At 29.2% G+C, this 27,025-nt stretch overlaps 1 protein-coding gene across 6 annotated transcripts in view; it reads left to right on the plus strand.

The window, feature by feature from the left end:
- myh14 (myosin, heavy chain 14, non-muscle) overlaps positions 1 to 27,025 on the plus strand; it is a 195,503-nt gene that overhangs the window by 135,940 nt on the left and 32,538 nt on the right. For all 6 annotated transcript variants that reach the window (XM_062062443.1, XM_062062442.1, XM_062062444.1 and 3 more), the window contains 5 exons: positions 1,744 to 1,915; positions 1,989 to 2,201; positions 5,356 to 5,500; positions 24,724 to 24,930; positions 25,194 to 25,298. In XM_062062443.1, the coding sequence (XP_061918427.1) occupies positions 1,744 to 1,915; positions 1,989 to 2,201; positions 5,356 to 5,500; positions 24,724 to 24,930; positions 25,194 to 25,298 (842 nt within the window). The remainder of the gene's footprint in view (positions 1 to 1,743; positions 1,916 to 1,988; positions 2,202 to 5,355; positions 5,501 to 24,723; positions 24,931 to 25,193; positions 25,299 to 27,025) is intronic.

A 27,025-nucleotide genomic window follows, 5' to 3' on the forward strand; every position in this document is an offset into this window, starting at 1 on the left:
GAAAACTAAAAAACTAAAAAATGATGAAGACTAAAAAACTTTTAAAAAATGATGAAAACTAAAAAATGACTAAAATGATGAAAACTGAAAAACTAAAAAATTATGAAAACTAAATGTACACAGTGCTAAATTAAATAAAACCTCAACTAATTAATAATAAATTATATATATATATATATATATATATATATATATATATATATATATATATATATATATATATATATATATATATATATATATATATATATATATATGGTCAAAAGCAAAACATAATATGAAAGCATGTTTTTATCACAAATATTATTCTTATCAAGGCTTAGGTCAGGCTGATTATACAAACATTAATACTAATCAAATATACTGCAAAAAATGCTGAAAACTAAAAAAAAATGCTGAAAACTAAAAAACTAAAACAAAATAATGAAAACTAAAAAAATGATGAAAACTAAAAAACTTTACAAAAAATGTATACTAATCCAATATACTGCAAAAAATGATGAAAACTAAAAAATGATGAAAATAATGAAATCTAAAAAAAAAAAATTATGAAAACTAAATAATGATGAAAACTAAAAAACTAAAAAAATGATGAAAACTAAATGTACACAGTGCTAAATTAAATAAAACCTCAACTAATTAATTATATATATATATATATATATATATATATATATATATATATATATATATATATATATATATATATATATATATATATATATATATATATATATATATATATATATATATATATATATATATATGCAAAACATAATATGAACGCATGCTTTTATCACAAATATTATTCTTATCAAGGCTTAGGTCAGGCTGATTACAAACATTAATACTAATCAAATATACTGCAAAAAATGATGAAAACTAAAAAAAAATGATGAAAACTAAAAAAGAAAAAAAATGATGAAAACTAAATAACTAAAACTTAATAATGAAAACTAAAAAAATTATAAAAATGATGAAAACTAAAAAACTTTACAAAAATGTATACTAATCCAATATACTGCAAAAAATGATGAAAACTAAAAAATTATGAAAATGATGAAAATTAAAAAACAAAAAAAATGATAAAAACTAAAACAAAATAATGAATACTAAAAAAATGATGAAAACTAAAAAACTTTACAAAAATGTATACTAATCAAATATACTGCAAAAAATGATGAAAACTAAAAAAATGATGAAAATAATGAAATCTAAAAAAAAAAAAATGATGAAAACTAAATAATGATAAAAATTATGAAAACTAAATGTACACAGTGCTAAATTAAATAAAACCTCAACTAATTAATAATAATAATATATATATATATATATAATGTCAAAAGCAAAACATAATATGAACGCATGCTTTTATCACAAATATTATTCTTATCAAGGCTTAGGTCAGGCTGATTACAAACATAAATACTAATCAAATATACTGCAAAAAGTGATGAAAACTAAATTTACACAGTGCTGAATTAAATTATTTTGAAAGCGACGGTTGGTTACAGAAGAGCGCCTGGGAATGGGGAAAATCTGCAGGAAATGACCTTTTTCAATGTTAAAAAGTTAAGTAGGTCAAAGATGCAGCCGCGCATGCTAACTCTGCAAAAGTCGGCATTTGCACATTTTCACTTCGGCCCTTGGAGGCGAAACGTTTGGGCCGCGGCTGAGCGAGAGGCTCTCAGTGCTGCTGGAGTGATGGCAGGATTGACGGCGTGTGCCCTCCGCCCTGTGCAGACCGGCTGAAGCGCGAGGAGCAGGGCCGCCTGGAGCAGGACAAGTGGAAGCGGAAGATGGAGGCGGAGGCGATGGAGGCGCAGGAGCAGCTGTCGGACCTGGGCATGATGTCGGGCGAGCTGAAGGGCAGCCTGAGCCACAAGGACAAGGAGATCAGCACCCTGCAGGGCCGGTGAGGCGAGCACACACGTGGGCCCGCAAGCACAGCCCGGTCTAGACCGTGTCCTGGCGCTTTGTGGCGGCAGGTTGGAGGAGGAGGGCACGTGCCGGGCGGAGTCCCAGCGGGCGCTGCGGGAGGCCATGTCCCAGGTGTCGGAGCTGAAGGAGGAGGTGGAGAACGAGCGCGGCATGAGGGAGCGGGCGGAGAAACTGCGGCGGGACCTGGGGGAGGAGCTGGAGGCGCTGAGGACGGAGCTGGAGGACACGCTGGACACCACGGCGGCCCAGCAGGAGCTCAGGTGCGTAAGCAGGCGCCGGTGAGGCAGGTAAGCGTGCCACGGGGGCGCGGCGGCACCGGTTTACTGCCGAGCCCGAGACACATCGCGTCAGGTGCTGGTGTGCTCAATCAGCGCCCCTAGCAACAAGGGGAAGGAGCGCTCACAACAGAAATAAAACACAGAACAAGACTAATGAGCCGCTACTTTTTTCCTACGCTTTGAGCCCTGCTGCTTATAAAACGGTGCGGCTAATTTATGGATTTTTCTCCGCAAGTAAATACACTGAAAAGGTGTGTTATTGTCTGTGCTATGGCGCCATCTTTTGGACAAGTTTGCGTGCTGCTGGGTAAATGTGGATTCCTGCTATTTAAAACTTTTAACAGGAAGTAGAAATGGCTTTCCGCCTTCTAGCATTGCTACTCGTGTGGATTCTTCATTCATGACTCCAAGCAACGTTTCTAAGTTTTACAATATAACTAAAACTATTCTCACTTACTGAAGCGTCCCATGTGTGATGTCTTTGTAGTTTGGTAAATAACTAATTCCACAACGTTTATATCTGCGGCTTATAGTCGGCTAATATATGGAAACACTTTTTTTTATTTGGTGGGTGCGGTTTATAATCCGGTGTGCTTTGTAGTTCGGAAAATACGGTAATCTTCCACCTAATGGTGGGGAACATGTTATTTTGTAGACTAACAGATACTACATTGCTTCATTTGCAAACAATTAAGGTATGTAAATAAACATTTACTAAGTATTTCTGTGTAAATAACTCATTTCACAACGTATATATCTGCGGCTTATAGTCCAGTGTGGCTAATGTAGTATCTGTTAGTCTACAAAATAACATGTTTTCCCCCCATTTGGTGGAAGATTACCGTATTTTCCAGACTACAAAGCACACCGGTATATAAGCCGACCCACTAAATGTATGATCTTTCCATGAATTAGCCACACCGGACTATAAGACGCAGATATATACGTTGTGAAATGAGTTATATTTAGTAAATGTTTATTTACATACCTTAATTGTTTCCAAATGAAGCAATGTAGTATCTGTTAGTCTAATATCTCTGTCTAAATAACTAATTTCACAACATATATATCTGCGTCTTATAGTCCGGTGTGGCTAATATATGGAAACACTTTTTTTTTCCCAAAAAAATTTGGTGGGTGCGGCTTATAGTCCGGTGCACTTTGTAGTTTGGAAAATATGGTAATCTTCCACCTAATGGGGGGGGGGGGGGGACATGTTATTTTGTAGACTAACAGATACTACATTGCTTCATTTGGAAACAATTAAGGTATGTAAATAAACATTTACAGAATATTTCTGTGTAAATAACTAATTTCACAACATATATATCTGCGACTTATAGTCCAGTGTGGCTAATGTAGTATCTGTTAGTCTACAAAATAACATGTTTTTCCACCAAACATGTTTTTCCCCCATTTGGTGGAAGATTACCGTATTTTCCAGACTACAAAGCACACCGGTATATAAGCCGACCCACTAAATGTATGATCTTTCCATGAATTAGCCACACCGGACTATAAGACGCAGATATATACGTTGTGAAATGAGTTATATTTAGTAAATGTACATGTACATACCTTAATTGTTTCCAAATGAAGCAATGTAGTATCTGTTAGTCTAATATCTCTGTCTAAATAACTAATTTCACAACATATATATCTGCGTCTTATAGTCCGGTGTGGCTAATATATGGAAACACTTTTTTTTTCCCAAAAACATTTGGTGGGTGCGGCTTATAGTCCGGTGCGCTTTGTAGTTTGGAAAATATGGTAATCTTCCACCTAATGGGGGGGGGGGGGGACATGTTATTTTGTAGACTAACAGATACTACATTGCTTCATTTGGAAACAATTAAGGTATGTAAATAAACATTTACAGAATATTTCTGTGTAAATAACTCATTTCACTACGTATATATCCGGTGTGGCTAATTCATGGAAAAATCACACATTTAGTGGGGCGGCTTATATACCAATGCACTTTGTAGTCTGGAAAATACGGTAATCTTCCACCAAATGGGGGGGGGGAACATGTTATTTTGTAGACTAACAGATACTACATTGCTTTATTTGGAAACAATTAAGGTATGTAAATAAACATTTACAGAATATTTCTGTCTAAATAACTAATTTCACAACATATATATCTGCGACTTATAGTGCGGTGTGGCTAATATATGGAAACACTTCTTTTTCCCCAAAAAATTTGGTGGGTGTGGCTTATGGTCCGGAGCGCTTTGTAGTTTGGAAAATACGGTAATCTTCCACCTAATGGGTCGGGGGACATGTTATTTTGTAGACTAACAGATACTACATTGCTTCATTTGGAAACAATTAAGGTATGTAAATAAACATTTACAGAATATTTCTGTCTAAATAACTAATTTCACAACGTATCTATCTGTGACTTATAGTCCGGTGTGGCTAATATGTGGAAAGACTTCTTTTTCCCAAAAAAATTTGGTGGGTGTGGCTCATAGCGCTTTGTAGTTTGGAAAATACGGTAATCTTCCACCTAATGGGGGGGACGGACATGTTATTTTGTAGACTAACAGATACTACATTGCTTCATTTTGAAACAATTAAGGTATGTAAATATTTCCGTGTAAATAACTCATTCCACAACGTATATATCTGCAGCTTATAGTACGGTGTAAAATTTAGTGGGTGTGTCTAAAATACCTGTGTGGGGGTTGGGGGAGGGTGGGGGGGAGCACGGCAAACAAGATCGGACCTGGACTAACAGGTCATGACATTCTATTTGTAGACAAGCGGAACGGTGCTGTATGCGCTGCTCCGCCAACACGCACACAAACAAAGCAGTGCCTTTGGTGCCCGCACAAAAGATCAGAAATCCCCAAAGTCCTTATTTTTAACAGCCATATTGCTACAATAATCTGCATTTTAAAAAATCCACTTCCATCAACATCGGTGAAGGAGGAGCTGACGAGGAAGGAGCACAGACTGAACAGGGGTGGGGGGAGGAGCCGTGTGTGTGCCCCGTGGAAAAGGTCTACTCTGGCATGTTTTCAGCTACGATTACGGCGTCCTAGCGGTTAGCTCGGCCGCGTTTTTGGGGGGGTTTTTTTTTTCTCCTGAGCTGCAGACTCCCGCCTGAAAGCACTTTACTGCGCAGGTCACGTCGGGAGGCGGAGTTGGGCGAACTCCAGCGTTGCATCGAAGACGAGACGCGCCGCCACGAGTCGCAGCTGTCGGAGCTGCGGGTCAAACACAGCTCGGCCGTGGACAACCTGCAGGAAGAGCTGGACAACAGCAAGAGGGTGAGAGCCGGGGGGAACAAAGCTTACAGAGTCCAGGGTTTTACTTTGTTCTCCAAATATTGCAGGGGTTTTTCTTTTTTTTTTTAAATACTTTTTCACAATATATTTGACTTTATTCCTCTAAAATGGTGGAATTGTTTCTTGTAAGATTTTTACTTGTTTTCCTAAAAATATTCCGACATAATTCTTGTACAATGACAACTTTTTTTCTCACAATATTTTTTTACTTTAAAATATATTTTGGTTATAATATATTTGACTTTAATCTTGTCAAATGGCATAGTTTTCAACGTTTTTCTTACAATATTTCTACACAATTCTTGTAAATTACTTTTTTCTCCAAGTATTGCGTTTTTCTATTAAAAAAAACGTATAATTTTCCACAATATATTTTACTTTAATCCTCTAAAAGGGTGGAATTTTTTATTGTAAAATTTTAACTTGCTTTCCTAAAATTATTCAGACACAATTCTTGTACAATGACGACTTTTTACTTTTTTCTCACAATATTTTTAACTTTAGAATACCTTTTTGGTCAGAGTATATTTGACTTCAAGGTTTTTCTTAAAATATTTTTTCTTAAAATATTTCTAAACAATTCTTGTGAATTACTTTTTCCTCAAAATATTAAGTTTTTTCTAAAAAAAAAAATTAAAAAAAAGATTATTTTTTTCACAATATATTTGACTTTAATCTTCTAAAATAGTGGAATTTTTTCTTGGAAAATTTTAACTTGCTTTCCTAAAAATATTCCGACATAATTCTTGTACAATATTTTTAACTTTAAAAGACCTTTTTGGTCATAATATATTTGACATTAATCTTGTAAAATGACATGCTTCTCATGGTTTTTCTTAAAATATTTCTACACAATTCTTGTAAATTACTTTTTTCTCAAAATGTTGCATTTTTTTTCTATTAAAAAAAATAAAAATCTATATTTTTTTCACAATATATTTGACTTTATTTCTCTAAAATAGTGGAATTTTTTTCTTGTAAAATTTTAACTTGCTTTCCTAAAATTATTCCGACATATTTCTTGTACACTGACAACTTTTTTCTCACAATATTTTTAACTTTAGAATACCTTTTTGGTCAGAGTATATTTGACTTCAAGGTTTTTCTTAAAATATTTTTTCTTAAAATATTTCTACACAATTCTTGTGAATTACTTTTTCCTCAAAATATTAAGTTTTTTCTAAAAAAAAAATTAAAAAAAAGATTATTTTTTTCACAATATATTTGACTTTAATCTTCTAAAATAGTGGAATTTTTTCTTGGAAAATTTTAACTTGCTTTCCTAAAAATATTCCGACATAATTCTTGTACAATATTTTTAACTTTAAAAGACCTTTTTGGTCATAATATATTTGACATTAATCTTGTAAAATGACATGCTTCTCATGGTTTTTCTTAAAATATTTCTACACAATTCTTGTGAATTACTTTTTTCTCAAAATGTTGCGTTTTTTCTATTAAAAAAAATAAAAATCGATATTTTTTTCACAATATATTTGACTTTATTCCTCTAAAATAGTGGAATGTTTTTCTTGTAAAATTTTAACTTGCTTTCCTAAAATTATTCCGACATATTTCTTGTACACTGACAACTTTTTTCTCACAATATTTTTAACTTTAGAATACCTTTTTAGTCATAGTATATTTGACTTCAAGGTTTTTCTTAAAATATTTTTTCTTAAAATATTTCTACACAATTCTTGTGAATTACTTTTTCTCAAAATATTAAGTTTTTTCTAAAAAAAAAAAAAAAAAAAAAAGATTATTTTTTTCACAATATATTTGACTTTAATCCTCTAAAATAGTGGAATTTTTTCTTGTAAAATTTTAACTTGCTTTCCTAAAAATATTCCGACATAATTCTTGTACAATATTTTTAACTTTAAAAGACCTTTTTGGTCATAATATATTAGACATTAATCTTGTAAAATGACATGCTTCTCATGGTTTTTCTTAAAATATTTCTACACAATTCTTGTAAATTACTTTTTTCTCAAAATGTTGCGGTTTTTTTCTATTAAAAAAAATTAAAATCTATATTTTTTTCACAATATATTTGACTTTATTCCTCTAAAATGGTGGAATTGTTTCTTGTAAGATTTTAACTTGTTTTCCTAAAAATATTCCGACATAATTCTTGTACAATGACAACTTTTTTTCTCACAATATTTTTTTACTTTAAAATATATTTTGGTTATAATATATTTGACTTTAATCTTGTCAAATGGCGTAGTTTTCAACGTTTTTCTTACAATATTTCTACACAATTCTTGTAAATTACTTTTTTCTCCAAGTATTGCGTTTTTCTATTAAAAAAAACGTATAATTTTCCACAATATATTTTACTTTAATCCTCTAAAAGGGTGGAATTTTTTATTGTAAAATTTTAACTTGCTTTCCTAAAATTATTCAGACACAATTCTTGTACAATGACGACTTTTTACTTTTTTCTCACAATATTTTTAACTTTAGAATACCTTTTTGGTCAGAGTATATTTGACTTCAAGGTTTTTCTTAAAATATTTTTTCTTAAAATATTTCTACACAATTCTTGTGAATTACTTTTTCCTCAAAATATTAAGTTTTTTCTAAAAAAAAAATTAAAAAAAAGATTATTTTTTTCACAATATATTTGACTTTAATCTTCTAAAATAGTGGAATTTTTTCTTGGAAAATTTTACCTTGCTTTCCTAAAAATATTCCGACATAATTCTTGTACAATATTTTTAACTTTAAAAGACCTTTTTGGTCATAATATATTTGACATTAATCTTGTAAAATGACATGCTTCTCATGGTTTTTCTTAAAATATTTCTACACAATTCTTGTAAATTACTTTTTTCTCAAAATGTTGCGTTTTTTTTCTATTAAAAAAAATTAAAATCTATATTTTTTTCACAATATATTTGACTTTATTCCTCTAAAATAGTGGAATTTTTTTCTTGTAAAATTTTAACTTGCTTTCCTAAAATTATTCCGAAATATTTCTTGTACACTGACAACTTTTTTCTCACAATATTTTTAACTTTAGAATACCTTTTTGGTCATAGTATATTTGACTTCAAGGTTTTTCCTAAAATATTTTTTCTTAAAATATTTCTACACAATTCTTGTGAATTACTTTTTTCTCAAAATATTAAGTTTTTTCTAAAAAAAAAATTAAAAAAAAGATTATTTTTTTCACAATATATTTGACTTTAATCTTCTAAAATAGTGGAATTTTTTCTTGGAAAATTTTAACTTGCTTTCCTAAAAATATTCCGACATAATTCTTGTACAATATTTTTAACTTTAAAAGACCTTTTTGGTCATAATATATTTGACATTAATCTTGTAAAATGACATGCTTCTCATGGTTTTTCTTAAAATATTTCTACACAATTCTTGTGAATTACTTTTTTCTCAAAATGTTGCGTTTTTTCTATTAAAAAAAATAAAAATCGATATTTTTTTCACAATATATTTGACTTTATTCCTCTAAAATAGTGGAATGTTTTTCTTGTAAAATTTTAACTTGCTTTCCTAAAATTATTCCGACATATTTCTTGTACACTGACAACTTTTTTCTCACAATATTTTTAACTTTAGAATACCTTTTTAGTCATAGTATATTTGACTTCAAGGTTTTTCTTAAAATATTTTTTCTTAAAATATTTCTACACAATTCTTGTGAATTACTTTTTCTCAAAATATTAAGTTTTTTCTAAAAAAAAAAAAAAAAAAAAAAAGATTATTTTTTTCACAATATATTTGACTTTAATCCTCTAAAATAGTGGAATTTTTTCTTGTAAAATTTTAACTTGCTTTCCTAAAAATATTCCGACATAATTCTTGTACAATATTTTTAACTTTAAAAGACCTTTTTGGTCATAATATATTAGACATTAATCTTGTAAAATGACATGCTTCTCATGGTTTTTCTTAAAATATTTCTACACAATTCTTGTAAATTACTTTTTTCTCAAAATGTTGCGGTTTTTTTCTATTAAAAAAAATTAAAATCTATATTTTTTTCACAATATATTTGACTTTATTCCTCTAAAATGGTGGAATTGTTTCTTGTAAGATTTTAACTTGTTTTCCTAAAAATATTCCGACATAATTCTTGTACAATGACAACTTTTTTTCTCACAATATTTTTTTACTTTAAAATATATTTTGGTTATAATATATTTGACTTTAATCTTGTCAAATGGCGTAGTTTTCAACGTTTTTCTTACAATATTTCTACACAATTCTTGTAAATTACTTTTTTCTCCAAGTATTGCGTTTTTCTATTAAAAAAAACGTATAATTTTCCACAATATATTTTACTTTAATCCTCTAAAAGGGTGGAATTTTTTATTGTAAAATTTTAACTTGCTTTCCTAAAATTATTCAGACACAATTCTTGTACAATGACGACTTTTTACTTTTTTCTCACAATATTTTTAACTTTAGAATACCTTTTTGGTCAGAGTATATTTGACTTCAAGGTTTTTCTTAAAATATTTTTTCTTAAAATATTTCTACACAATTCTTGTGAATTACTTTTTCCTCAAAATATTAAGTTTTTTCTAAAAAAAAAATTAAAAAAAAGATTATTTTTTTCACAATATATTTGACTTTAATCTTCTAAAATAGTGGAATTTTTTCTTGGAAAATTTTACCTTGCTTTCCTAAAAATATTCCGACATAATTCTTGTACAATATTTTTAACTTTAAAAGACCTTTTTGGTCATAATATATTTGACATTAATCTTGTAAAATGACATGCTTCTCATGGTTTTTCTTAAAATATTTCTACACAATTCTTGTAAATTACTTTTTTCTCAAAATGTTGCGTTTTTTTTCTATTAAAAAAAATTAAAATCTATATTTTTTTCACAATATATTTGACTTTATTCCTCTAAAATAGTGGAATTTTTTTCTTGTAAAATTTTAACTTGCTTTCCTAAAATTATTCCGAAATATTTCTTGTACACTGACAACTTTTTTCTCACAATATTTTTAACTTTAGAATACCTTTTTGGTCATAGTATATTTGACTTCAAGGTTTTTCCTAAAATATTTTTTCTTAAAATATTTCTACACAATTCTTGTGAATTACTTTTTTCTCAAAATATTAAGTTTTTTCTAAAAAAAAAAAAAAAAAAAAAAATTTTCACAATATATTTGACTTTAATCTTCTAAAATAGTGGAATTTTTTCTTGGAAAATTTTAACTTGCTTTCCTAAAAATATTCCGACATAATTCTTGTACAATATTTTTAACTTTAAAAGACCTTTTTGGTCATAATATATTTGACATTAATCTTGTAAAATGACATGCTTCTCATGGTTTTTCTTAAAATATTTCTACACAATTCTTGTAAATTACTTTTTTCTCAAAATGTTGCGTTTTTTCTATTAAAAAAAATAAAAATCGATATTTTTTTCACAATATATTTGACTTTATTCCTCTAAAATAGTGGAATGTTTTTCTTGTAAAATTTTAACTTGCTTTCCTAAAATTATTCCGACATATTTCTTGTACACTGACAACTTTTTTCTCACAATATTTTTAACTTTAGAATACCTTTTTAGTCATAGTATATTTGACTTCAAGGTTTTTCTTAAAATATTTTTTCTTAAAATATTTCTACACAATTCTTGTGAATTACTTTTTCTCAAAATATTAAGTTTTTTCTAAAAAAAAAAAAAAAAAAAAAAAAAAAGATTATTTTTTTCACAATATATTTGACTTTAATCCTCTAAAATAGTGGAATTTTTTCTTGTAAAATTTTAACTTGCTTTCCTAAAAATATTCCGACATAATTCTTGTACAATATTTTTAACTTTAAAAGACCTTTTTGGTCATAATATATTTGACATTAATCTTGTAAAATGACATGCTTCTCATGGTTTTTCTTAAAATAATTTTTTCTTAAAATTTTTCTACACAATTCTTGTAAATTACTTTTTTCTCAAAATGTTGCGTTTTTTTCTATTAAAAAAAATAAAAATCTATATTTTTTTCACAATATATTTGACTTTATTCCTCTAAAATAGTGGAATTTTTTTCTTGTAAAATTTTTACTTTCTTTCCTAAAATTATTCTGACATATTTCTTGTACAATGACAACTTTTTTATCCCAATATTTTTAACTTTAGAATACCTTTTTGGTCATAATATATTTGACTTCAAGGTTTTTCTTAAAATATTTTTTCTTAAAATATTTCTACACAATTCTTGCGAATTACTTTTTTCTAAAAAAATAAAATAAAATCAATATATTTGACTCTAATATTCTAAAATGGTGGAGTTGTTTCTTGTAAAATGTTGCTTTTTTCTCCTAAAAATATTCCGACATAATTCTTGTTCAATGACAACTTTTTTCTCAAAATATTGCGTTTTTTTTTTTTTTTTTAAATAACTATTTTTTCACAATATATTTGACTTTATTCCTCTAAAATAGTGGATTTTTTTCTTGTAAAATTTTAACTTGCTTTCCTAAAATGATTCCGACATAATTCTTGTACAATGATAACTTTTTTCTCACAATACTTTTAACTTTAAAAGACCTTTTTGGTCATAATATATTTGACTTAATCTTGTAAAATGTCATACTTTTCATGGTTTTTCTTAAAATATTTCTACACATCCATCCATCCATTTTCTACCGCTCGTCCCTTTCTGGGTCACGGGGGGTGCCGAAGCCTATCTCAGCTGCATTTGGGCGGAAGGCAGGGTACACCCTGGACAAGTCACCATCTCATCTACACAATTCTTGTAAATTACTTTTTTCTCCAAGTATTGCGTTTTTTCTATTAAAAAAACCTTATAATTTTCCACAATATATATTTTACTTTAATCCTCTAAAATGGTGGAATTTTTTTTTTTCTCAAAATATTTTTTTTTCTAAAAAAAAAAAAAAAGATTATTTTTTTCACAATATATTTGACTTTAATCCTCTAAAATAGTGGAATTTTTTTCTTGTAAAATTTTAACTTGCTTTCCTAAAAATATTCCGACATAATTCTTGTACAATATTTTTAACTTTAAAAGACCTTTTTGGTCATAATATATTTGACATTAATCTTGTAAAATGACATGCTTCTCATGGTTTTTCTTAAAATAATTTTTTCTTAAAATTTTTCTACACAATTCTTGTAAATTACTTTTTTCTCAAAATGTTGCGTTTTTTTCTATTAAAAAAAATAAAAATCTATATTTTTTTCACAATATATTTGACTTTATTCCTCTAAAATAGTGGAATTTTTTTCTTGTAAAATTTTTACTTTCTTTCCTAAAATTATTCTGACATATTTCTTGTACAATGACAACTTTTTTATCCCAATATTTTTAACTTTAGAATACCTTTTTGGTCATAATATATTTGACTTCAAGGTTTTTCTTAAAATATTTTTTCTTAAAATATTTCTACACAATTCTTGCGAATTACTTTTTTCTAAAAAAATAAAATAAAATCAATATATTTGACTCTAATATTCTAAAATGGTGGAGTTGTTTCTTGTAAAATGTTGCTTTTTTCTCCTAAAAATATTCCGACATAATTCTTGTTCAATGACAACTTTTTTCTCAAAATATTGCGTTTTTTTTTTTTTTTTTAAATAACTATTTTTTCACAATATATTTGACTTTATTCCTCTAAAATAGTGGATTTTTTTCTTGTAAAATTTTAACTTGCTTTCCTAAAATGATTCCGACATAATTCTTGTACAATGATAACTTTTTTCTCACAATACTTTTAACTTTAAAAGACCTTTTTGGTCATAATATATTTGACTTAATCTTGTAAAATGTCATACTTTTCATGGTTTTTCTTAAAATATTTCTACACATCCATCCATCCATTTTCTACCGCTCGTCCCTTTCTGGGTCACGGGGGGTGCCGAAGCCTATCTCAGCTGCATTTGGGCGGAAGGCAGGGTACACCCTGGACAAGTCACCATCTCATCTACACAATTCTTGTAAATTACTTTTTTCTCCAAGTATTGCGTTTTTTCTATTAAAAAAACCTTATAATTTTCCACAATATATATTTTACTTTAATCCTCTAAAATGGTGGAATTTTTTTTTTTCTCAAAATATTTTTTTTTCTAAAAAAAAAAAAAAAAGATTATTTTTTTCACAATATATTTGACTTTAATCCTCTAAAATAGTGGAATTTTTTTCTTGTAAAATTTTAACTTGCTTTCCTAAAAATATTCCGACATAATTCTTGTACAATATTTTTAACTTTAAAAGACCTTTTTGGTCATAATATATTTGACATTAATCTTGTAAAATGACATGCTTCTCATGGTTTTTCTTAAAATAATTTTTTCTTAAAATATTTCTACACAATTCTTGTAAATTACTTTTTTCTCAAAATGTTGCGTTTTTTTGTATTAAAAAAAAATAAAAATCTATATTTTTTTCACAATATATTTGACTTTATTCCTCTAAAATAGTGGAATTTTTTTCTTGTAAAATTTTAACTTGCTTTCCTAAAATTATTCCGACATATTTCTTGTACAATGACAACTTTTTTCTCACAATATTTTTAACTTTAAAATACCTTTTTGGTCATAATATATTTGACTTCAAGGTTTTTCTTAAAATATTTTTTCTTAAAATATTTCTACACAATTCTTGTGAATTCATTTTTTCTAAAAAAATAAAATAAAATCAATATATTTGACTCTAATATTCTAAAATGGTGGAATTGTTTCTTGTAAAATGTTACTTTTTTCTCCTAAAAATATTCCGACATATTTCTTGTTCAATGACAACTTTTTTCTCAAAATATTGCGTTTTTATTTTTATTTTTAATAATTATTTTTTCACAATATATTTGACTTTATTCCTCTAAAATAGTGGATTTTTTTCTCGTAAAATTTTAACTTGCTTTCCTAAAATGATTCCGACATAATTCTTGTACAATAATAACTTTTTTCTCACAATACTTCTAACTTTAAAAGACCTTTTTGGTCATAATATATTTGACTTTAATCTTGTAAAATGTCATACTTTTCATGGTTTTTCTTAAAATAATTTTTTCTTAAAATATTTCCACACATCCATACATCCATTTTCTACCGCTTGTCCCTTTCTGGGTCACGGGGGGTGCCGGAGCCTATCTCCGCTGCATTTGGGCGGAAGGCGGTGTACACCCTGGACAAGTCACCATCTCATCTACACAATTCTTGTAAATTACTTTTTTCTCCAAGTATTGCGTTTTTTCTATTAAAAAAACCTTATAATTTTTCACAATATATTTGACTTTAATCCTCTATAATAGTGGAATTTTTTTATTGTAAAATTTTAACTTGCTTTCCTAAAAATATTCCGACATAATTTTTGTACAATATTTTTAACTTTAAAAGACCTTTTTGGTCATAATATATTTGACATTAATCTTGTAAAATGACATGCTTCTCATGGTATTTTTTTCTTAAAATATTTCTACACAATTCTTGTAAATTACTTTTTTCTCAAAATGTTGCGTTTTTTCTATTAAAAAAAATAAAAATCTATATTCTTTTCACAATATATTTGACTTTATTCCTCTAAAATAGTGGAATTTTTTCTTGTAAAATTTTAACTTGCTTTCCTAAAATGATTCCAACATAATTCTTGTACAATGATAACTTTCTCACAATACTTTTAACTTTAAAAGACGTTTTTGGTCATAATATATTTGACTTTAATCTTGTAAAATGTCATACTTTTCATGGTTTTTCTTAAAATAATTTTTTCTTAAAATATTTCTACACATCCATCCATCCATTTTCTACCGCTTGTCCCTTTCTGGGTCACGGGGGGTGCCGGAGCCTATCTCAGCTGCATTTGGGCGGAAGGCAGGGTACACCCTGGACAAGTCACCATCTCATCTACACAATTCTTGTAAATTACTTTTTTCTCCAAGTATTGCGTTTTTTCTGTTAAAAAAACCTTATAATTTTCCACAATATATATTTTACTTTAATCCTCTAAAATGGTGGAATTTTTTTTTTTCTCAAAATATTTTTTTTTCTAAAAAAAAAAAAAAAAAGATTATTTTTTTCACAATATATTTGACTTTAATCCTCTAAAATAGTGGAATTTTTTTCTTGTAAAATTTTAACTTGCTTTCCTAAAAATATTCCGACATAATTCTTGTACAATATTTTTAACTTTAAAAGACCTTTTTGGTCATAATATATTTGACATTAATCTTGTAAAATGACATGCTTCTCATGGTTTTTCTTAAAATATTTCTACACAATTCTTGTGAATTACTTTTTTCTCAAAATGTTGCGTTTTTTCTATTAAAAAAAATAAAAATCGATATTTTTTTCACAATATATTTGACTATATTCCTCTAAAATAGTGGAATGTTTTTCTTGTAAAATTTTAACTTGCTTTCCTAAAATTATTCCGACATATTTCTTGTACACTGACAACTTTTTTCTCACAATATTTTTAACTTTAGAATACCTTTTTAGTCATAGTATATTTGACTTCAAGGTTTTTCTTAAAATATTTTTTCTTAAAATATTTCTACACAATTCTTGTGAATTACTTTTTCTCAAAATATTAAGTTTTTTCTAAAAAAAAAAAAAAAAAAAAAAAGATTATTTTTTTCACAATATATTTGACTTTAATCCTCTAAAATAGTGGAATTTTTTCTTGTAAAATTTTAACTTGCTTTCCTAAAAATATTCCGACATAATTCTTGTACAATATTTTTAACTTTAAAAGACCTTTTTGGTCATAATATATTAGACATTAATCTTGTAAAATGACATGCTTCTCATGGTTTTTCTTAAAATATTTCTACACAATTCTTGTAAATTACTTTTTTCTCAAAATGTTGCGGTTTTTTTCTATTAAAAAAAATTAAAATCTATATTTTTTTCACAATATATTTGACTTTATTCCTCTAAAATGGTGGAATTGTTTCTTGTAAGATTTTAACTTGTTTTCCTAAAAATATTCCGACATAATTCTTGTACAATGACAACTTTTTTTCTCACAATATTTTTTTACTTTAAAATATATTTTGGTTATAATATATTTGACTTTAATCTTGTCAAATGGCGTAGTTTTCAACGTTTTTCTTACAATATTTCTACACAATTCTTGTAAATTACTTTTTTCTCCAAGTATTGCGTTTTTCTATTAAAAAAAACGTATAATTTTCCACAATATATTTTACTTTAATCCTCTAAAAGGGTGGAATTTTTTATTGTAAAATTTTAACTTGCTTTCCTAAAATTATTCAGACACAATTCTTGTACAATGACGACTTTTTACTTTTTTCTCACAATATTTTTAACTTTAGAATACCTTTTTGGTCAGAGTATATTTGACTTCAAGGTTTTTCTTAAAATATTTTTTCTTAAAATATTTCTACACAATTCTTGTGAATTACTTTTTCCTCAAAATATTAAGTTTTTTCTAAAAAAAAAATTAAAAAAAAGATTATTTTTTTCACAATATATTTGACTTTAATCTTCTAAAATAGTGGAATTTTTTCTTGGAAAATTTTACCTTGCTTTCCTAAAAATATTCCGACATAATTCTTGTACAATATTTTTAACTTTAAAAGACCTTTTTGGTCATAATATATTTGACATTAATCTTGTAAAATGACATGCTTCTCATGGTTTTTCTTAAAATATTTCTACACAATTCTTGTAAATTACTTTTTTCTCAAAATGTTGCGTTTTTTTTCTATTAAAAAAAATTAAAATCTATATTTTTTTCACAATATATTTGACTTTATTCCTCTAAAATAGTGGAATTTTTTTCTTGTAAAATTTTAACTTGCTTTCCTAAAATTATTCCGAAATATTTCTTGTACACTGACAACTTTTTTCTCACAATATTTTTAACTTTAGAATACCTTTTTGGTCATAGTATATTTGACTTCAAGGTTTTTCCTAAAATATTTTTTCTTAAAATATTTCTACACAATTCTTGTGAATTACTTTTTTCTCAAAATATTAAGTTTTTTCTAAAAAAAAAAAAAAAAAAAAAAAAAAAAATTTTTCACAATATATTTGACTTTAATCTTCTAAAATAGTGGAATTTTTTCTTGGAAAATTTTAACTTGCTTTCCTAAAAATATTCCGACATAATTCTTGTACAATATTTTTAACTTTAAAAGACCTTTTTGGTCATAATATATTTGACATTAATCTTGTAAAATGACATGCTTCTCATGGTTTTTCTTAAAATATTTCTACACAATTCTTGTAAATTACTTTTTTCTCAAAATGTTGCGTTTTTTCTATTAAAAAAAATAAAAATCGATATTTTTTTCACAATATATTTGACTTTATTCCTCTAAAATAGTGGAATGTTTTTCTTGTAAAATTTTAACTTGCTTTCCTAAAATTATTCCGACATATTTCTTGTACACTGACAACTTTTTTCTCACAATATTTTTAACTTTAGAATACCTTTTTAGTCATAGTATATTTGACTTCAAGGTTTTTCTTAAAATATTTTTTCTTAAAATATTTCTACACAATTCTTGTGAATTACTTTTTCTCAAAATATTAAGTTTTTTCTAAAAAAAAAAAAAAAAAAAAAAAAAAGATTATTTTTTTCACAATATATTTGACTTTAATCCTCTAAAATAGTGGAATTTTTTCTTGTAAAATTTTAACTTGCTTTCCTAAAAATATTCCGACATAATTCTTGTACAATATTTTTAACTTTAAAAGACCTTTTTGGTCATAATATATTTGACATTAATCTTGTAAAATGACATGCTTCTCATGGTTTTTCTTAAAATAATTTTTTCTTAAAATTTTTCTACACAATTCTTGTAAATTACTTTTTTCTCAAAATGTTGCGTTTTTTTCTATTAAAAAAAATAAAAATCTATATTTTTTTCACAATATATTTGACTTTATTCCTCTAAAATAGTGGAATTTTTTTCTTGTAAAATTTTTACTTTCTTTCCTAAAATTATTCTGACATATTTCTTGTACAATGACAACTTTTTTATCCCAATATTTTTAACTTTAGAATACCTTTTTGGTCATAATATATTTGACTTCAAGGTTTTTCTTAAAATATTTTTTCTTAAAATATTTCTACACAATTCTTGCGAATTACTTTTTTCTAAAAAAATAAAATAAAATCAATATATTTGACTCTAATATTCTAAAATGGTGGAGTTGTTTCTTGTAAAATGTTGCTTTTTTCTCCTAAAAATATTCCGACATAATTCTTGTTCAATGACAACTTTTTTCTCAAAATATTGCGTTTTTTTTTTTTTTTTTAAATAACTATTTTTTCACAATATATTTGACTTTATTCCTCTAAAATAGTGGATTTTTTTCTTGTAAAATTTTAACTTGCTTTCCTAAAATGATTCCGACATAATTCTTGTACAATGATAACTTTTTTCTCACAATACTTTTAACTTTAAAAGACCTTTTTGGTCATAATATATTTGACTTAATCTTGTAAAATGTCATACTTTTCATGGTTTTTCTTAAAATATTTCTACACATCCATCCATCCATTTTCTACCGCTCGTCCCTTTCTGGGTCACGGGGGGTGCCGAAGCCTATCTCAGCTGCATTTGGGCGGAAGGCAGGGTACACCCTGGACAAGTCACCATCTCATCTACACAATTCTTGTAAATTACTTTTTTCTCCAAGTATTGCGTTTTTTCTATTAAAAAAACCTTATAATTTTCCACAATATATATTTTACTTTAATCCTCTAAAATGGTGGAATTTTTTTTTTTCTCAAAATATTTTTTTTTCTAAAAAAAAAAAAAAAGATTATTTTTTTCACAATATATTTGACTTTAATCCTCTAAAATAGTGGAATTTTTTTCTTGTAAAATTTTAACTTGCTTTCCTAAAAATATTCCGACATAATTCTTGTACAATATTTTTAACTTTAAAAGACCTTTTTGGTCATAATATATTTGACATTAATCTTGTAAAATGACATGCTTCTCATGGTTTTTCTTAAAATAATTTTTTCTTAAAATTTTTCTACACAATTCTTGTAAATTACTTTTTTCTCAAAATGTTGCGTTTTTTTCTATTAAAAAAAATAAAAATCTATATTTTTTTCACAATATATTTGACTTTATTCCTCTAAAATAGTGGAATTTTTTTCTTGTAAAATTTTTACTTTCTTTCCTAAAATTATTCTGACATATTTCTTGTACAATGACAACTTTTTTATCCCAATATTTTTAACTTTAGAATACCTTTTTGGTCATAATATATTTGACTTCAAGGTTTTTCTTAAAATATTTTTTCTTAAAATATTTCTACACAATTCTTGCGAATTACTTTTTTCTAAAAAAATAAAATAAAATCAATATATTTGACTCTAATATTCTAAAATGGTGGAGTTGTTTCTTGTAAAATGTTGCTTTTTTCTCCTAAAAATATTCCGACATAATTCTTGTTCAATGACAACTTTTTTCTCAAAATATTGCGTTTTTTTTTTTTTTTTTAAATAACTATTTTTTCACAATATATTTGACTTTATTCCTCTAAAATAGTGGATTTTTTTCTTGTAAAATTTTAACTTGCTTTCCTAAAATGATTCCGACATAATTCTTGTACAATGATAACTTTTTTCTCACAATACTTTTAACTTTAAAAGACCTTTTTGGTCATAATATATTTGACTTAATCTTGTAAAATGTCATACTTTTCATGGTTTTTCTTAAAATATTTCTACACATCCATCCATCCATTTTCTACCGCTCGTCCCTTTCTGGGTCACGGGGGGTGCCGAAGCCTATCTCAGCTGCATTTGGGCGGAAGGCAGGGTACACCCTGGACAAGTCACCATCTCATCTACACAATTCTTGTAAATTACTTTTTTCTCCAAGTATTGCGTTTTTTCTATTAAAAAAACCTTATAATTTTCCACAATATATATTTTACTTTAATCCTCTAAAATGGTGGAATTTTTTTTTTTCTCAAAATATTTTTTTTTCTAAAAAAAAAAAAAAAGATTATTTTTTTCACAATATATTTGACTTTAATCCTCTAAAATAGTGGAATTTTTTTCTTGTAAAATTTTAACTTGCTTTCCTAAAAATATTCCGACATAATTCTTGTACAATATTTTTAACTTTAAAAGACCTTTTTGGTCATAATATATTTGACATTAATCTTGTAAAATGACATGCTTCTCATGGTTTTTCTTAAAATAATTTTTTCTTAAAATATTTCTACACAATTCTTGTAAATTACTTTTTTCTCAAAATGTTGCGTTTTTTTGTATTAAAAAAAAATAAAAATCTATATTTTTTTCACAATATATTTGACTTTATTCCTCTAAAATAGTGGAATTTTTTTCTTGTAAAATTTTAACTTGCTTTCCTAAAATTATTCCGACATATTTCTTGTACAATGACAACTTTTTTCTCACAATATTTTTAACTTTAAAATACCTTTTTGGTCATAATATATTTGACTTCAAGGTTTTTCTTAAAATATTTTTTCTTAAAATATTTCTACACAATTCTTGTGAATTCATTTTTTCTAAAAAAATAAAATAAAATCAATATATTTGACTCTAATATTCTAAAATGGTGGAATTGTTTCTTGTAAAATGTTACTTTTTTCTCCTAAAAATATTCCGACATATTTCTTGTTCAATGACAACTTTTTTCTCAAAATATTGCGTTTTTATTTTTATTTTTAATAATTATTTTTTCACAATATATTTGACTTTATTCCTCTAAAATAGTGGATTTTTTTCTCGTAAAATTTTAACTTGCTTTCCTAAAATGATTCCGACATAATTCTTGTACAATAATAACTTTTTTCTCACAATACTTCTAACTTTAAAAGACCTTTTTGGTCATAATATATTTGACTTTAATCTTGTAAAATGTCATACTTTTCATGGTTTTTCTTAAAATAATTTTTTCTTAAAATATTTCCACACATCCATACATCCATTTTCTACCGCTTGTCCCTTTCTGGGTCACGGGGGGTGCCGGAGCCTATCTCCGCTGCATTTGGGCGGAAGGCGGTGTACACCCTGGACAAGTCACCATCTCATCTACACAATTCTTGTAAATTACTTTTTTCTCCAAGTATTGCGTTTTTTCTATTAAAAAAACCTTATAATTTTTCACAATATATTTGACTTTAATCCTCTATAATAGTGGAATTTTTTTATTGTAAAATTTTAACTTGCTTTCCTAAAAATATTCCGACATAATTTTTGTACAATATTTTTAACTTTAAAAGACCTTTTTGGTCATAATATATTTGACATTAATCTTGTAAAATGACATGCTTCTCATGGTATTTTTTTCTTAAAATATTTCTACACAATTCTTGTAAATTACTTTTTTCTCAAAATGTTGCGTTTTTTCTATTAAAAAAAATAAAAATCTATATTCTTTTCACAATATATTTGACTTTATTCCTCTAAAATAGTGGAATTTTTTCTTGTAAAATTTTAACTTGCTTTCCTAAAATGATTCCAACATAATTCTTGTACAATGATAACTTTCTCACAATACTTTTAACTTTAAAAGACGTTTTTGGTCATAATATATTTGACTTTAATCTTGTAAAATGTCATACTTTTCATGGTTTTTCTTAAAATAATTTTTTCTTAAAATATTTCTACACATCCATCCATCCATTTTCTACCGCTTGTCCCTTTCTGGGTCACGGGGGGTGCCGGAGCCTATCTCAGCTGCATTTGGGCGGAAGGCAGGGTACACCCTGGACAAGTCACCATCTCATCTACACAATTCTTGTAAATTACTTTTTTCTCCAAGTATTGCGTTTTTTCTGTTAAAAAAACCTTATAATTTTCCACAATATATATTTTACTTTAATCCTCTAAAATGGTGGAATTTTTTTTTTCTCAAAATATTGTTTTTTCTATAAAAAAAAAAAAAGATTATTTTTTTCACAATATATTTGACTTTAATCCTCTAAAATAGTGGAATTTTTTTCTTGTAAAATTTTAACTTGCTTTCCTAAAAATATTCCGACATAATTCTTGTACAATATTTTTAACTTTAAAAGACCTTTTTGGTCATAATATATTTGACATTAATCTTGTAAAATGACATGCTTCTCATGGTTTTTCTTAAAATAATTTTTTCTTAAAATATTTCTACACAATTCTTGTAAATTACTTTTTTCTCAAAATGTTGCGTTTTTTTCTATTAAAAAAAAATAAAAATCTATATTTTTTTCACAATATATTTGACTTTATTCCTCTAAAATAGTGGAATTTTTTTCTTGTAAAATTTTAACTTGCTTTCAATCAATCAATCAATCAATGTTTATTTATATAGCCCTAAATCACAAGTGTCTCAAAGGGCTGTACAAGCCACAACGACATCCTCGGTGTCGAGTGGGTCTGACATAATATTGTGAAAGTCCAACACATCAGCGAAAGCGGAGACGGGTCAGCAGCGTAGAGATGTCCCCATCTGATGGACAGGCTAGCGGTCCACCCCGGAGCAGAGTAGAAAAGAAAAGAAAAGAAACGGCAGATCAACTGGTCTAAAAAGGGAGTCTATTTAAAGGCTAGAGTATACAAATGAGTTTTAAGATGAGACTTAAATGCTTCTACTGAGGTAGCATCTCTAACTTTTACCGGGAGGGCATTCCATAGTATTGGAGCCCGAATAGAAAACGCTCTATAGCCCGCAGACTTTTTTTGGGCTCTGGGAATCACTAATAAGCCGGAGTTCTTTGAACGCAGATTTCTTGCCGGGACATATGGTACAATACAATCGTCAAGATAGCTTTCCTAAAATTATTCCGACATATTTCTTGTACAATGACAACTTTTTTCTCACAATATTTTTAACTTTAAAATACCTTTTTGGTCATAATATATTTGACTTCAAGGTTTTTCTTAAAATATTTTTTCTTAAAATATTTCTACACAATTCTTGTGAATTAATTTTTTCTAAAAAAATAAAATAAAATCAATATATTTGACTCTAATATTCTAAAATGGTGGAATTTTTTCTTGTAAAATGTTACTTTTTTCTCCTAAAAATATTCCGACATAATTCTTGTTCAATGACAACTTTTTTCTCAAAATAATGCGTTTTTATTTTTATTTTTAATAATTATTTTTTCACAATATATTTGACTTTATTCCTCTAAAATAGTGGAATTTTTTCTTGTAAAATTTTAACTTGCTTTCCTAAAATGATTCCGACATAATTCTTGTACAATGATAACTTTTTTCTCACAATACTTTTAACTTTAAAAGACGTTTTTGGTCATAATATATTTGACTTTAATCTTGTAAAATGTCATACTTTTCATGGTTTTTCTTAAAATATTTTTTTCTTAAAATATTTCTACACATCCATCCATCCATTTTCTACCGCTTGTCCCTTTCTGGGTCACGGGGGGTGCCGGAGCCTATCTCAGCTGCATTTGGGCGGAAGGCAGGGTACACCCTGGACAAGTCACCATCTCATCTACACAATTCTTGTAAATTACTTTTTTCTCCAAGTATTGCGTTTTTTCTATTAAAAAAACCTTATAATTTTCCACAATATATATTTTACTTTAATCCTCTAAAATGGTGGAATTTTTTTTTTCTCAAAATATTGTTTTTTCTAAAAAAAAAAAAAAAAAAGATTATTTTTTTTACAATATATTTGACTTTAATCCTCTAAAATAGTGGAATTTTTTTACACCCTGGACAAGTCACCACCTCATCTACACAATTCTTGTAAATTACTTTTTTCTCAAAATACTGCGTTTCTTCTAAAAAAAAAAAAAAAAAAAAAAAAAAAAAAAAGTTATTTTTTCACAATATATTTGACTATAATCCTCTAAAATGGTGAAATTTTTTTCTTGTAAAATTTTAACTTGCTTTCCTAAATATTTTTAACTTTAAAAGGCCTTTTTGGTCATAATATATTTTGACTTTAATCTTGTAAAATGACATTTTCTTTAAATAATTTTTTCTTAAAATATTTCTACACAATTCTTGTAAATACATTTTTTTCTCAGAATATTGCTTTTTTTCTAAAGAAATTAAAATCTATATTTTTTCACAATATATTTGAATTCAATCCTCTAAAATGGTGGAATTTATTCTTGTAAAATTGTAACTTTATCTTCTAAACATTCCGACATAATTCTTGAACAAAGATCACATTTTCCACACAATATTTACCTTGTCAAATGGCGTAATGACGTCTTTCCTGAAGAGTGGGCGGGGTCTGAAGGGCGTGGCTTCTTGTGCTGCAGGCGCGTCAGTCCCTGGAGAAGGCGAAGGCGGCGCTGGAGGAGGAGCGTCAGAGTCTGACGGCGGAGCTGAAGAGCCTCCAGGCCAGCCGCACGGAGAGCGAGCGCGGCCGCAAGAGGGCGGAGGGTCAGCTGCAGGAGGTGACGGCCCGCCTGGGTCAGGCCGATCGCGAGAAGGAGGAGCGAGAGGAGCGAGTCCACAAGCTGCAGGTACGCCTCCGCTCCAGCAGGGTGTGCACTTGACATGGAGGTGTTTGCATGGTGGCCAGTCCTTGGCAACGGAGGGGGGACATTCTGGGGAAAAACTAACTTTGCTCACAAATATTGTTGGAAAAATATTCCGTTATATAAATTGAGTGTTCAAAAAAAGTCAGTTTACTTTGGGAACCTTTTTTTTTTTTTTTTTAGGAAGAATCAAATAAGAAGAATCAGCATTTCATGAATGAACTTGTATTTCCTTTCTGCTCTTCCAGAGTGAATGTGAGAATCTCTCCAGCAACCTGTCCTCCTTTGACAGCAAGTCCCTCCGTCTGTCCAAAGAAGTCAGCAACCTGGAGAGCCAGCTGCACGACACGCAGGTAGCACACACCACATGCGGGTAGCACACACTATACACAGGTAGCACACACAACATGTGGGTAGCACACACGACACACAGGTAGCACACACAACATGCGGGTAGCACACACTATACACAGGTAGCACACACAACATGCGGGTAGCACACACTATACACAGGTAGCACACACAACATGCGGGTAGCACACACTATACACAGGTAGCACACACAACATGCGGGTAGCACCCACGTGACACGCAGGTAGCACACACAATACGCAGGTAGCACCCACATAAAGTGGGTAGTACACGCTATACACAGGTAACACCCACATATAGTGGGTAGCACACGCTATACACAGGTAGCACCCACGACTAATGTGACACGGGGGTCGCACCTACTATACGTGGGTGCGACCCCCGTATAGTGGGTAGCACACACTACACGCAGGTGGCACCTGCGACACACATGTGACACATGCAACACACAGGTGGCACACGCAGGTAGCACACACAGGTAGCACACACAGCTAGCACACACAGGTGACACACACAGCTAGCACACACAGGTGACACACGCCACACACAGGTAGCACACACAGGTAGCACACACAGCTAGCACACACAGGTGACACACGCCACACACAGGTAGCACACACAGGTAGCACACACAGCTAGCACACACAGGTGACACACGCCACACACAGGTAGCACACACAGGTAGCACACACAGCTAGCACACACAGGTGACACACGCCACACACAGGTAGCACACACAGCTAGCACACACAGCTAGCACACACAGGTGACACACGCCACACACAGGTAGCACACACAGGTAGCACACACAGCTAGCACACACAGCTAGCACACACAGGTGACACACACAGGTAGCACACACAGGTAGCACACACAGGTAGCACACACAGGTAGCACACACAGGTGACACACGCCACACACAGGTAGCACACACAGCTAGCACACACAGCTAGCACACACAGGTGACACACACCACACACAGGTAGCACACACAGCTAGCACACACAGGTAGCACACACAGCTAGCACACACAGGTAGCACACACAGCTAGCACACACAGGTAGCACACACAGGTAGCACACACAGCTAGCACACACAGCTAGCACACACAGCTAGCACACACAGCTAGCACACACAGGTAGCACACACAGCTAGCACACACAGGTAGCACACACAGGTAGCACACACAGCTAGCACACACAGGTAGCACACACAACTAGCACACACAGGTAGCACACACAGGTAGCACGCACAGCTAGCACACACAGCTAGCACACACAGCTAGCACACACAGCTAGCACACACAGGTAGCACACACAGCTAGCACACACAGGTAGCACACACAGCTAGCACACACAGCTAGCACACACAGCTAGCACACACAGGTAGCACACACAGCTAGCACACACAGGTAGCACACACAGCTAGCACACACAGGTAGCACACACAGGTAGCACACACAGCTAGCACACACAGGTGACACACGCCACACACAGGTAGCACACACAGGTAGCACACACAGCTAGCACACACAGGTAGCACACACAGCTAGTACACACAGGTAGCACACACAGCTAGCACACACAGCTAGCACACACAGGTGACACACGCCACACACAGGTAGCACACACAGGTAGCACACACAGCTAGCACACACAGCTAGCACACACAGCTAGCACACACAGGTGACACACGCCACACACAGGTA

This window comes from Entelurus aequoreus, linkage group LG11 (genome assembly GCF_033978785.1).
Source record: "Entelurus aequoreus isolate RoL-2023_Sb linkage group LG11, RoL_Eaeq_v1.1, whole genome shotgun sequence".
Taxonomy (NCBI): Eukaryota; Metazoa; Chordata; class Actinopteri; order Syngnathiformes; family Syngnathidae; genus Entelurus; species Entelurus aequoreus.